At 43.5% G+C, this 14,866-nt stretch overlaps 1 protein-coding gene across 2 annotated transcripts in view; it reads right to left on the bottom strand.

Moving 5' to 3' along the window:
* Positions 1–6,164: 6,164 nt before the first annotated feature.
* Positions 6,165–14,866, bottom strand: part of MRE11 (MRE11 homolog, double strand break repair nuclease) — a 161,133-nt gene continuing 152,431 nt past the window's right edge. For both annotated transcript variants that reach the window (XM_069971979.1, XM_069971980.1), the window contains exon 20: positions 6,165–6,832. In XM_069971979.1, the coding sequence (XP_069828080.1) occupies positions 6,779–6,832 (54 nt within the window). In that variant the 3' untranslated portion in view covers positions 6,165–6,778. The remainder of the gene's footprint in view (positions 6,833–14,866) is intronic.

Below are 14,866 nucleotides of genomic sequence, written 5' to 3'. Positions count from 1 at the left end.
TCTGTGTGGACCAGACCACTGCTCAAATCATAAAAGGGGGTCCTGACTACATAGAAATACAACCGTTTATTGTGTCTTCAGAAAAAGATTTTTAAAGGGAATCCAACAGCTGCGATTCATGTTCTAAACGGCTGACACTGTTAGGCGTTATGATAGGAGACACTGGGTACCTTTGATATATCTGCCTGTGCTTTTATCATGTAAAAAAGAACATGTGTATAAAGCTTTACAGTGACAAAGATTCCCTCTAAGGAGAATATTACACAATGAAATATATTCACTTTACAGATCATAAAGAATTAAAAATGATCCAGCAATGAGTTGAGACATTAACCTTCAGTGTATTGCACCACCTGGTGTTCAAAAAGTATAGCAATGTGCACGTCCACCTAATAAGTTGAGTGCTGAGGGACACACATGGCGCAGTCCCTCTCCTTACCGTTCGGTCAATAGAAATACACTATATGAACAGAAGATCTTGGATGCCAACAGAGGGTCAGTTCCTACCCCTTTGCAGTACGAGCAGTAACATCGGCTTTGTCCAAACTCAAACGCTGGGCATTTGACTCCCAGTGGCTGAAGAAACTGGATGCAGACCTAGGGAGTAGAGATGAGCGCGACTCGAGAGTGCTCGAAACTGATTTTTCAGCAGTGTTCAGAAGTTGGATCCAGCCCTAGGGAGTCTGGGAAAATATGGATACAGCCATAGGACTAACCGGCAGGCAGGTAACGTTCTCTAGATATTTGCCAAATCCAGACTCATCCATCAAACACCAGATAGAGAAGTGTGGTCTATCACTACACAGAACATCTCCAGTGGAGGTGGCTTTACACCCCTCAATCTGACATTGTGCTTGTTGATGTGAGGCTTGCATGCAGCTGCTCAGCCATGAAGCTCCTGGCAGGAACAGTCTTTGTGCTGATGTTAAAGGGGTACTCCTGCATGGGGGCAGTTTTTCGCTGGGACCGGGGAGGAGGCGGCCGAGGGAAAAGACGTCCACTCACCTCCCCCGTTCCAGTGGCGGGTCCCGCATCGCGGCGCTCCGGTGCCTGGTTCCCAGCCGCTTCCAGGTGTCTGACGCGGGCCTGAGACGTGACGTCTCAGGTCCTACCCTTAGCCACTCAGTGAAGGAGGCGGGATCTGTTTCAAGTCCGATCAGATCCCGCCTCCTTCACTGAGTGGCTGAGCGGACCTGAGATGTCACGTCTCGGGCCCGCGTCAGACACCCGGAAGCGGCCGGGAACCAGGCACCTGAGCACCGCGATGCGGGACCTGCCGCTGGAACCCAGCAAAAAACTGACCCCACGCTGGAGTACCCCTTTAATACCAGATGAGGTTTGGTTTCTGCAGTTATGGAGTCTGCAGAGCGTTGGTGATGTGCACTATACTCCTCAGCACACAGGGACTCCGCTCTGTAACATGGTCTCCACTTCGTGGCAGAATTTCTGTGGTTTCTAAAGGCTTCCACTTCTCAATAATACTCACTTACCATATCGCCAGTAGCAAAGACACAGTGATGTATAAAGATTTTGCCTCACCGACCACCAATCTGCTTTTGTGAGTCAAGACATATAACAAATAACATGTAAACCCCCATAGGGAAAAATAATAAAACAAACCTTTATTATGAAAAGCAATTTACATTTCAGGAATATGTCACATCCCCCCCAACATCCTCATTTCCTACATAACAGGAGTCCGGCAATAATAACCCCAGGCCACCATGTACCGAAAGAGAAAAAAAATAGGCTGTGCATTCTAAAAATGCCAAAAAGGAAAAAAAAAAGAAAAATCTCATGTAACGGCATTTCCATAGCCCGGTGAATCAGAGTGAGTCACGTATCAAAGGTCTCTGCAAACAACCTCCATTATATTGAGCGGGTCTGGGAGCAGAGCTGTAGAGAATACATTGCCTGTTTATTTAGCGTTTATTCGGGATATAATCGCTAAAAAGCACCCCGCCACTTCTGTAGAAAAACAGCATTTTCAATTATTACTTTTATAATATTCAGTGCAAAGTATATACAAATACCTCGTCTGGTTATTCATGCCTGCCAGGCCTCCACTGTATGCTCACAGTACTGGCAGATTACTATGTACTGTACTGATCCTGATTTACATCCTGTATTATTCACCAGAGCTGCACTCACTATTCTGCTGGTGGGGTCACTGTGTACATACATTACATTACTGATCTTGAGTTACATCCTGTATTATACTCCAGAGCTGCACTTACTATTCTGCTGGTCGGGTCACTGTGTACATACATTACTGATCCTGAATTACATCCTGTATTATACTCCAGAGCTGCACTCACTATTCTGCTGGTGAAGTAAATCCTCAAAATAGTACAGATGAGGATCAGTACAGGATAAGTAATGTAATGTATGTACACAGTGACTCCACCAGCAGAATAGTGAGTGCAGCTCTGGAGTATAATACAGGATGTAACTCAGGATCAGTTAGGTAATGTATGTACACAGTGACCCCACCAGCAGAATAGTGATTACAGCTCTGGAGTATAATACAGGATGTAACTCAGGATCAGTACAGGATAAGTAATGTAATGTATATACACAGTGACCCCACCAGCAGAATAGTGCATGCAGCTCTGGAGTATAATACAGGATGTAACTCAGGATCAGTAATGTAATGTATGTACACAGTGATCCCACCAGCAGAATAGTGAGTGCAGCTCTGGAGTATAATACAGGATGTAACTCAGGACCAGTACAGTATAAGATGTATGTACACAGTGATCCCACCAGCAGAATAGTGAGTGCAGCTCTGGAGTATAATACAGGATGTAACTCAGGACCAGTACAGTATAAGATGTATGTACACAGTGATCCCACCAGCAGAATAGTGAGTGCAGCTCTGGAGTATAATACAGGATGTAACTCAGGACCAGTACAGTATAAGATGTATGTACACAGTGATCCCACCAGCAGAATAGTGAGTGCAGCTCTGGAGTATAATACAGGATGCAACTCAATCTACCAAGTTACTCAAGTTGTTCTTATTATAAGTAAAATGTACAATGGTCATGCATTTTAAATGGGAGTCTCTAAAATTCTATGAAGCATTTAAGTACACTAGCAGCTAATATACCTTAAGGGTGCTTTCACACGTACAGGATCTGCAGCAGATTTCATCTAATTAACTGAACACAGCATCAAATCTGCTGTGGATCCTGTACGTGTGAACGCACCCTAACAATAGTGAAAATTGCATTATATGGATACATAGAGGGCACATGCATTAAGATCAGACCATGCACCATTATATTTGCCTCTGCTACACTGGTATCCCAGAGAATCAATCATTGCACTTTAGGCTAATGTTTTTATGTCTTCTTACCCTATATATATTGTATATATATATATATATATATATCCATCTTCAAGGGCACTAATATAGATGTATTCTGGACCGGTGGCTGTAAGCTGTCCCTGCTCGTATGTCGTCAGCCTCCACTAAATGTACTGGGACATGACGCTTAGATCAGCACATCCATAGAGACCCTGGAGACCCCCTGCCAATCAAACCTGTGACATCAGAGGGAAACAGGATTTCATTTATACAGTGAATAACACAGATTGTGTTTTTGAAGGTATTTTCTCAATGAAGCATTTGTCGGCTTCCAGGGTCCCCCAGTGACCGCTCTCATGGGGACGCCCTCTGCTGTTTTTACTTGTCGTCTCTATGGTATTCATAGCGTTCTAAGCTGAAGAAAACCTCTCTGTATGAAGAAGACGTATTATAATAAGGGAATTGGTTATACAGACTAGGCCCGGCATCAAGCTGTAAAGGACAAAGGGTGGGAACTGCTCTCAGCCAATCAGCATTGCTGAGGATAGACCTGCCTGATGCTGATTGGCTCAGAGTTCAGGAGTGTAGTTCATTATACTGGCCACAGATGTCCTTTCCAGTTTGATGCCGGGCCTCTCTCCAATCTAGTGGGATCTATGAGCAGGCACCTACATTTAGAATTGTACCCAGCACTCAGATGGCATAGATTATTTCCGTAGATAATGTCATTGGCCTCCATGGTGTTTGCACGGGTATTTATAGTACCCACTAATGAGCCGTCACTTTGCTAAGTGGCGGAGGAATGGTAAACATTTCTATACGTTTGGCTGTTCTTTTAAGTAACGTGAATTGGAATGCACAGAAGAAAGCCGTAACCATGGTAACATATTACTGTAAACAATCGTTACGCAAGGAACCGATCATTGATTGAATTTAGAGCTCTGGATTTTCAATGCACACTCCAAGGCTGACGTTAGAGCGATGCTATGAGGACGTGACTGCAAGGCTTGTGGCACTTGAATGAGAAGACGTTCATGAATGGATCCAATTCTTTGGTTTGATGAATTACCATTGACGTGGTTTTAAAGTGAAAATCAACTGGTATGATGGTGAAGAAGTACTCTGATCTTGCTAAAACAATATCAGTCTGGAGAACAAAGGGCACCAGCCTGAAGAACGAGGGGCACCAGCCTGGAGAACGAGGGGCACCAGCATGGAGAACGCGGGCCACCAGCTTGAAGAATAAGGGGCCACCAGCCTGGAAAACAAGGGGCACCAGCCTGGAGAACAAGGGGCACCAGCCTGGAGAACAAGGGGCACCAGCCTGGAGAACGAGGGGCACCAGTCTGGAGAACAAGAGCCACCAGCATGGGGAACAAGGGGCACCAGCCTGGAAAACCAGGGGCACTAGCTTGAAGAACAAAGGGCACCAGCCTGGAGAACAAGGGGCACCAGCCTGGAGAACAAGGGGCACCAGTCTAGAGAACAAGAGCCACCAGCATGGGGAACAAGGGGCACCAGCCTGGAAAACAAGAGGCACTAGCTTGAAGAACAAAGGGCACCAGCCTGGAGAACGAGGGCCACCAGCTTGAAAACAAGGGGCACCAGCCTGGAGAACAAGGGGCACCAGCCTAGAGAACAAGGACCACCAGCCTGGAAAACAAGGGGCACCGGCTTGAAGAACAAGGGGCACCAGCCTAGAGAACAAGGACCACCAGCCTGGAAAACAAGGGGCACCGGCTTGAAGAACAAGGGGCAACAGCCTGGAAAACAAGGTCCATCAGCCTGGAAAACAAGGGGCACCAGCCCGGAGAAAGAGGAACACCAACCTGGGGAATGAGGGGCACCAGTCTGGAGAACAACAGTCACCAGTCTAGAGGACCCACAATGTTCATGCATTATATTTACAGCTCATTAATTCGACTGGGTAATGCCTCAATTAACCTAAAGTGGTGCTACAAACTAAACTAAACATCTGTCAGGTTTTGCTGTCGATTACAACTGATCCTAGGGGCAGGCTGGGCTATGATCCGCCTACTTACATAGGAAGTAGAGATGAGCGCAACCTGAGCATGCAGCATTATGATTAGCAGTGGGTGCAGAAGTTGGATGCAGCCGTATCCATGTTTTGAAAGGCTTTCTAGGGCTGCATCCAACTTCTTCAACCACTGCTAATCAAATACTGCACACTCGGGTTCGGACGGATTGGAGCACACTCGAGTTGCGCTTATCTCTGATAGGAACTAACAAAAAGAAGACATAACTTTGAAATAAAGAGACTCTACAGTTTTTAATCAGTGTTTCCCAAGCACCAGGCTCCCAGTTATTGTCAGTATAAATCAATGTAAACTACCAGCCTTACACTCATAGTCAGTTTTGGTTGTCAGCTGTTGACTGTACATCTCTTCTTATTATTTTTGGCCATTGTCGGCTATGTGTCTATCTTTGGAAGGATGGGGAATGCTGAAAATATCATTCGTACAGAAGCTGGAAAGTAGAACGTTTTGCCCTAATGTTTAAAGTGTCATAGAGTCATAAGGCACAGCATTGGTAAACCATAAAGGGGTATTCCGGATAGATTCATTATTTTATATTGTGTTTATCTGCACAAAATCTGAAAAAATAAAAGAAACTATACTCACCTACCCTGTTCTATTGAGGATCCAGCTGTGACATCTTCTGCTTACCCACCCGCTCTTCTTACTTTTGACACAGACTCAGCAGTGACAGCTGCTCAGCCAATCACTGACAACAGCATTGTCCTGTCTCAGTCAGTGATTGGGTGAGCAAATTGTCATGAAAGTGGGCGACTGAAAAACCTTACGGGAGGATCCAGAGAGAGGTAGGTATGTTTTTGCGTTTTTTTTAATGTCCATAGAGGACCCAGCACAATACAGAATAAACCAACTATCCAGAATATCCCATTAACTTAAATGGACACGGTCATTGAAAAAAAAAAGAAACAAAAAAAGAAATGACCAGAATGCGACAGTTTAGAGAATACGCGGGAAGAAGAACGCATGCCGCATATTCACTCCTGGCTCTGTGTAACATGACCTAGAGGGACTTAATGTAAGTCTATGGGGCTGTCCAGGACACAGAGCGGGGAGAGGAGTGTGTGTCTCTCCAACGTATCAAAAGTTTTTTTAAGTTTTTTTTAAAGTACTCTTTAACTATACGTAACCTATGTAAAAAGAACCTCAACACTTATATATGAAAACCGATTATAGACTATTACAGGAACAGATTTGTACAACTTGTACAGCCCAAGAAGGAAGTCTGTAGTAACCTCCTATAGGCAGGAGGTGGCTCGGAAACTACAGACATAACATCAATGTAAATCCAGGCAACGTAATAGTGCACAATGGAGTAAAAGGGCAAATAACTGTTAAAGTGGAAGTCTGCATGGTTCTCAGATGCTTCTTGTTACTGCTGACGAATAGGACGACGTTGGGTTAATAAGATCTACCGTCGGCTTCTTCTAGATGACGCAGCACTCTTGAAGGGATCAAACTCATCCTGGAAATGAAGAAGGGAAAAAAATGTGTTATTCTAAATCCTCTGGATACAAGGTTACTGCGCGTTGTCGCCTTGTAAATACAGAAACATGTCGGCAGAGATGTAATTTCACGCTCCCGTGCCTTATTGAAAAATCTATAATCCCCTCCCCCCAAATATTTGTAGTACTGGTCTCTTTTATGGGCCCAAGAGTAAGACTGCAACAACCTCCAATATTTACCGTACTGCGTTTTCATACACCCGACTTGGGAGTTAAAGGGGAACTCCGGCAATTTTTTTTTTCTTTTAAATCAACTGGTTCCAGAAAGTTATATAGATTTGTAAATTACTTCTATATTAAAATCTCAAGTCTTCCAGTACTTATCAGCTGCTGTATGTCCTGTGGGAAGTGGTGTATTCTTTCCAGTCTGACACAGTGCTCTCTGTTGCCACCTCTGTCCATGTCAGGAACTGTCCAGAGCAGGAGCAAATCCCCATAGAAAACCTCTCCTGCTCTGGACAGTTCCTGACACAGACAGGTGGTAACACCAGTTGATTTAAAAGTAATTTTTTTTCCTATCCTGTCCGGCAGTACACAGACAATACACTTATATGAATGGGCACTGGGTAATGTTTTGCTTCACCAGTGGTGGCGCTGCAGGGAAATGTAACACCTACCGCCAGCATGTCCCATAGATTGCAGCTGATTGGTAGGGGTCTTAACAGGGATAGTTTGTGTAGTGACCCTTCTAACAAATAGGGATTGTTCAAAACAGGAAAACCCTTTAAATGGCCACTGTTATAGAGATATAGCAAAGGTTTTTAATGGTCGGGGTTTAAGTGTTTAGACAATGACCAATCATGAAAATGAGTCAAAGAAAATCACAGAAGTCTGTGATTTTGGTGGTCTCTACTGACCCTATGCTCTCCATAAATTCACCACCAATCATACAACCCCCACTAAATAATGAATAGGTTCTTAAGAAGAAAACCAACCAGCCTCAAAATAACATTAGGGTTATTTAGCTATTAGCTATTTAGGTTTTCTGCCCCAGAGGGGAGTCCAAGGATATAGGATCCTAGGCATCTGCCCACTATGCGACAATCTTAAAGTGACCCTGCCCCTTACACTAATAAAGGTGGAATTAAAGGGGTTATCCAGCATTAGAAAAACACGGCCACTTTCTTCCAGAGGCAGCACCACTCTGGTCTCCAGGTCAGGTGTGGTTTACAATCAAGCTCCATTCACTTCAATGGAACTGAGTTGCAAAACCTGCACCCAAACTGGAGACAATAGTGGTGCTGTCTCTTTAAGAAAGTGGCCATGTTTTTCTAACACTGAATAACCCCTTTGATCTTCATTAAAAGAGTTAGTAAAGAGGGACGCTTTCTTCCAGAAACAGCATCACTCTTGTCCTCAGTTTGGGTGCAGGTTTTGCAACTCAATTCAATTGAAGTGAATGGAGCCGAATTGTAATACCCCACACAACCTGAGCATAGGTGTGGCACTGTTTCCGCAAGAAGATATGAATTTTTCAAATCCTGGATAACGCCTTTTACCGTTCCTTACTTTGTAGCTGCGTTGCTATAACAGTACACACACAAAATAGCCACCTTTTGTAGGATGCTGTTAAAACGGTTACAAAAAAAATATAGCCGCACTCCTGTCCTCAGGTTGTTTGTGGTAATACAACTCACCTGCATTCACTCCAATGGAACTGAGCTGCAATACCGACACCCAAACTGGGGACAAGAGTCTTCAGAAAAAAACAAACTATGTTTCCCAATCCTGGACAATCCCTTTAAGAGTACACTTGCAAGGTCTGAAAGGGTTACCTAGTGCAGAATAACAGGCGTAACCCATTGATAGACTAACACTCCATGACTCGGGGGCACTGAAGCTGTAAATGACTTTCAATGTTAAGAAATTAAATTTGGTTCCCCCGAGCAGCTGAGTGTCAGATCTGCATCACGCATTGCCCGATACAAACCTACACGACATGAATGCAGAACACGATAATAGCTGGTACTACAGACCAGGCGTGGAAGCTGAGAGACCTGGTTCATCATTAGGCCACAAATTTCATCGGGACCTGTCCCTTTTTTGGAATATTATCTAATATATATATATATACTTTGATTGGGGGTTGCACCAACGTGACTACAGGGTTGAAAACGGGAAACGGGAAGAGTAAGAAAAAGTAGAAGACGACATGACATTGTGATTGACTGTTCTGGTTTATTACCACTTTAGGCTATTGACTATGCTGCATTAGGGACTCCGATCCTCTTTGTTATTACCATTTAATAGTCTGTTGAACTTGTAGGCTTATGTACCATTTGACGCTTAATTTACCATACGCCACGTCTTTAGGTTGGTATCACTTAAGACTCATAACCCGAGAACCGTCCTAGCATAGATCTCTGCTGTTTTCTGTTCTTTTTCATCTCAAAACGATAAATAATTTAAATGACACAAAGAAACTGCTAAAATGACTGGCTTTGGTGGTACATCTATCTAAGCGTGAACCAGATGCAATAAAATACGGGTCCTGAATAACGGTGGCCATGCGTCTTTAATAGAAGTGAGTGCCACGTGAGAATGCTTGAGTCTGATCGCGCAACATTTGATTACCGCTTGTATGAAGAAGTTGGATGGAGCCCCAGGAAATCCAGGAAAATATGGTAGAACCTACGGCTAAGCCAAGCGATTGGACTTGAACACACTCGAGTTGCGCTCAGCTATAATCTTCAAGAAATGTCAAACTAATGTTTGTTTGGCCAACAGATAACTCTCCCGGCTTCCCTATATACACGAACGTTCAGCTCAGGTGTTCTCTTTGCGGAAGACATCACAAAAGGTGATATCGGTGGGAAAAAAGGTCGGGAGTGATAGGTCTTTGCTGACCCTTCTCTCCAATGACATCATTTGTAGATGGAAAGTCGGGACTTATCCATACCCCTTATGCGGAAGGCCGAACCTGCTGCCAACCGACTTTAGCATAAGGTATTATTGACACCTTAAGGGGCTTGGTTGCCAACTTGCCCCACAGACTTGCCCCAGTTGGTCACTGAGGATCCTGACAAAGGGGCAGTCTGCGAAGTGCCCCTTCTAAGAAGTAGGGATTGTTAGAAGAAAAACCCTGATGGTACATTCGCTTTAAGTGTTGCATACAAATAGAACGACGCTGGTGCGGGGAAGCAGGTGCGGCAGTCCTTTTTTTTAACTGCGGGCCAGTTCCCACGCACAGTGCCGGTCTATTACTGAGCACCAGCCCGTGCTGAAGCACAGTAGGCGGGCAGGCCCACCCCCAGTGGGAGGAAGCCCCCGACCCTCTATGATGCGGCTCCATTAGAATAAAAAAAGAGGACCGCCGCACCGGCTTCCCCACGCCGGTGCCGTTCTATTAATATGTAACACTTAAAGTGAATGTATCTGATGGTACATTCGCTTTAACTGACCACTGTTGTAGAGACATATCGTGTCATCTGTACTAGAGACATATCAAAAGTTTTTATTGGTTGGAGTTTGAGTGTTTAGACCAGAATATATCATGAGAATAAGTTAGGAGTCATCCGTGATTTACGTGTTCTCTCCCACCTCAAAAAACATTAGGGATACATCAATTTAAGGATCCCGTCCTGGAGGGGAGCACTAGGATATGGGGGGCACCTGCCCAGTATGCCATACCCTTACATTCACCATACCATTTCACCACTGAATGTGAGATAATCTCCATTCAAGGGGTTATCCAATAACTGTCGTAAGAATGTTTGCTTGGTCAACAGTAAACTCTCCCAACTTCCCCATACACATAAATGTTCAGCATATATGCCCCTATGGAGAGTAGGAGGGTAAGCCGCAGTTAGACAGACTATTCCCCCCCAAGAACAATAGGTCATGTCAGTGAAGAAAGGGGTTGGGTGTGATAGATTTTCGCTGACCCTTCCCTTCACTGACATCATTTACTGGACAGAGAGTTAAGGCTCAATTCCACGGAACGATTATCGTTCATAAACTCGCTCCAACGGCCGCTCGTTAATGGTCACTAAACGATTTTTTTTAGCGAACGATAACACATAACGTGAACGATATATGTAGTGTAACGATTATTTTGTGGTCGTTACATGGTCGTTTAAAACGTTCACCGGGGTGCTCATGACCATACGACACACCAACTTTTTTAAACCTTTTTACGAACGACTGAAAGATTTCTAAGTTTACAAACCAATTAGCGAATTATCTTTCAAAGACAAACGATTTTTTTTCGACATGCTGAAAAACAATTTTAAATGACAATATAACGATTTTGCCTTTGTCGCTCGCTCGTTTACACCAATTCCACGAAGCAATTATCGTTAACGATCGGTCGTTGGGGCAAGTTTAGTCACCCGTACACCATACACTATAGGCCAAACACCCCCCCAACCAACTTTAGTATAAGGTATTATGGGCACCTTAATGGTGCGTTCACACCTACAGGATCTGCAGCTGATTTCCTGCAGCAGATTTCATTTAAATAACTGAACACAGCATCAAATCTGCTGCAGATCTGCTGCAGATCCTGTAGGTGTGAACGCACCCTAAGGGACTTTTTGTTCCGACTTTTTTTGTTTTGAGTTAAAGGTGGGCTTAAGTAGAATGTGTCAGCAAAAAACATCTGGAGAGGTTCTATTTTGAAAAAACAAACCATAAAAAAGAACTAAAAGCATTAAAATTAAACCAAAACAGAGAGAGAGAGAGAGAGAGAGAGAGAGAGAGTAATCTGCAGGCTGAGGTTTTCAGCAGGTCATTGTTACCAAAATCAAGGAAATAAGACATGCGGTTCCCGATGTAAGAAATGGATTTGTTAAAGAAAGAACAAATTGCATTAAAAGCAACAGTTCCAACGTGGTTATAAAAAGGCAGACAAAGGCAGCGTAATAGTTATGGATCGCAAAGCCTATTTTTCTGAAGAGCACTGCAAGAGTAGTTTGGTACAAATGGCCGGTTACTATCTAATATAACGACTTACAATTCTAAAAGAAAAAAAAACAACATTTTTATCAAACCAAATAAATGGAACTCCTAAGGTGCCAAAATTCATAAGTTTTGCAAAGTCTCTGGTATATTTATAAGGTAGATGAAAACGTAGACTTTAGTCCAGGACTTCTCCTCAGGGAACAAACACAAATCTTGTGGATGCTTCATTTAGAAACCAGACTTAAAGGGGTTATCCAGCATTAGAAAAATATAGCCACTTTTTCCCAAAGATCGCACCGCTCTTATCTCCAGGTCAGGTGTGGTTTACAATTAAGCTCCATTCACTTTAAAGGAACTGGGTTGCAAAACCTGCACCCAAACTGGAGACAAGAGTGGTGCTGTCTCTGGAAGAAAGGGGCCATGTTTTTCTAACGCTGGATAACCCCTTAATATTGACTTACGGTTACGACGTGTTATGAAGTTGGACAGACTTCTTCATTAGGTAAAATACACCAATATCGAAACCAATACACTGACCATTAAAGGGGTAGTGCGGCGTTAAGAAATTATTCACAAAATAACACACATTACAAAGTTATACAACTTTGTAATGTATGTTATGTATGTGAATCGACCCCTTTCCCGTGTTACCCCACCCCCGCACATGGACCCGGAAGTGTAGTGTACCATACATACCTGATGCGTCAACAGCTGCTCAGCCGCGATTGGCTGAGCACAGATATGCTATCAGGGAAGGCTGCAGCGATTCGGCCGGTCACCCGAAAATTACGTCGTTGACAGAAGATCGGGGACGGGGGTCGACACGCGTCAGGTATGTATGGTACACTACACTTCTGGGTCCACGTGCGGGGGTGGGGGAACACGGGGAAGGGGGCGAGTCACATACATAACATATATTACGAAGTTGTATAACTTTGTAATGTGTGTTATTTTGTGAATAATTTCTTAGCGCCGCACTACCCCTTTAAGGTGCAGGAAGTGAAAACTGCTGTATATACTGTTATGGGAGTTATGTCCAACACAACATCCCCAACTAAGAGGAATTATTCACCTACTGTTACCATTTATTTTTATTTTTTACTTTGTTTTGTCTTTAAGTACTGTATAGTGAAGCCTCTGGGTCACTCAAACACATTTGCTTTCGCAGTCATGAGTAACTTACAGTAGAGACACACCACTATAAGCAAATCCTAGTTTTGTCTTGGTTGTGCATAGTCACGTGTAGTGAACCGATTTGTTGGGTATATAAGGTGTGAGATAGGCTGTCTGCTCACATTTCCTTGAGTGTTTTCATGGGTAATGGAACTACGAAAGTGGACAAGGAAGGACTGACACGCTACAGTAGCTCACTGCAAGATAATCCAGGAGGCTTTCAGATGTGTCTAAAGTTACCCATACACTTTAGACTACTGCCGGCCATACCTGCTCTTCTTGGTGGGTTCGGCCATCAATCTGGTGTGTATGGGGCTGTCCTAAGAACAACCACCGACAGATGATGCAGCTTACTTCTCCCATAGACAACACAGGAACATCGGCCATGCCGAACATTCCTGTGCATCTAGCTGCTGTCCATGCTGCTAGTGGCGGTTACTCTGGATATTAGCTGCCGGCCATAATAATGTCACTCCGCTGTGTATATTGATTCTTTTTAAAAAAAAAAGAATTGTAAAAAAAAAATAAAAATGGAAAGGTGTTCGAAACGCTTCAATGATTTTCTGGATAGGATTAGGGCTCAGCCAGCAATCGGGATTAGGTTTCAACGTACCGGAGATGTAGAAAGCATCTGATGCCGAATCCCTCGGAATGAGGGGATTAGGTGTATACGGCGTGGGCTGTATGTTACATTGATTGTATTTTCTGATAACTTTGTTGGAATTTGTGTAAGGAATTTCTTCCGAGTTTGATGTCGGCCATAGCTCCACGGCACGTCCATCAGGTCCTCGGTGGCTCCATGTTTAGCTGGATATCCTTCGAGAACGAGTTGGTTATTGGATCTCAGTTTTATCACGAGCGAGCCTGTAAGTGGCATTGTTATGTGGATGACATGTTTATGCCGCAGGCAGCTGAGCAAGATGAATTACTGGAATTCATCTCCTATTTAAATGAGAACATCGCTGGTCGGAGCACGATAAGGATGTTATTAGGTTTCGGATGTGAGTCTACGGAGAGAAGGGGATGAGAAGTGTGTGGCCGCTGTGTATGAAAGCTACCCATAGACTGATAGACGGATTTCTCATGGTCAGCAAATAAAAGGAAGTGGGGTCTCGAGTGCATCACACAAAAAATTAATTGAAAATAATTTTTTAAGGAGAAGGAACGTCCTTCACTTGCATCAAAGATCTGTGTATGTTCGATCGAATTGCAATAAAGGGAAGAATACACATTACCACTCCAAAAAAAAAAAAAAGGTAAATATCAAATTTGACAAATCTTTTTGTATGTGTTATAATAAAAATGTCATCTGTGTGCCGAATATTCATGTGTATCAGTTATTAAAGGTGTATGGCCACCTTAAGGCTTGTACCTGCATGTCCTTTATTTAAAGGGGTTATCAAGGATTAGAAAAAACACAGCTACTTACTTGCAAAAACAGCGCCACCTCTGTTCTCTGGTTGTGTGTGGTATTAGAATTTAGCTCCATTTACTTCAATGCTGCAAAACATTTACTGTATATCTGGGGGAGTTGTTATCTTTGGTAACCCTTTTAGTCTTAACTCTTTTGAGAAGAATCACTTGGCCCTGTGTCATCCCCTGTTATTCCCTATCACTTTATGTCACCCCCTGTTATCCTTTAAAGTGTCACGGTCATTAACAATTTTTTTTGCAGAAATCAATAGTACAGGCGATTTTAAGAAGCTTTGTAATTGGGTTTATTAGCTGAAAAATGCATTTTTATCATGAAAAAGCAGTTTGAAGCTCCCCCCCCTGTCTTTATTGTTCTCTTATGGAGTGGGGAGAGATGAGGCATCAAAACAGGACAACAAAGAGTTAATTTACAGTTATACACTGGGCTATCTCCTCTGACATTAGCACTGACCTCTCTGACCTCTGAATAGGGTCTTTCAGTGGCT

The sequence above is a fragment of the Dendropsophus ebraccatus genome, chromosome 5 (genome assembly GCF_027789765.1).
Source record: "Dendropsophus ebraccatus isolate aDenEbr1 chromosome 5, aDenEbr1.pat, whole genome shotgun sequence".
Classification (NCBI taxonomy): domain Eukaryota; kingdom Metazoa; phylum Chordata; class Amphibia; order Anura; family Hylidae; genus Dendropsophus; species Dendropsophus ebraccatus.
This window is presented reverse-complemented; position numbering and strand designations above follow the sequence as displayed.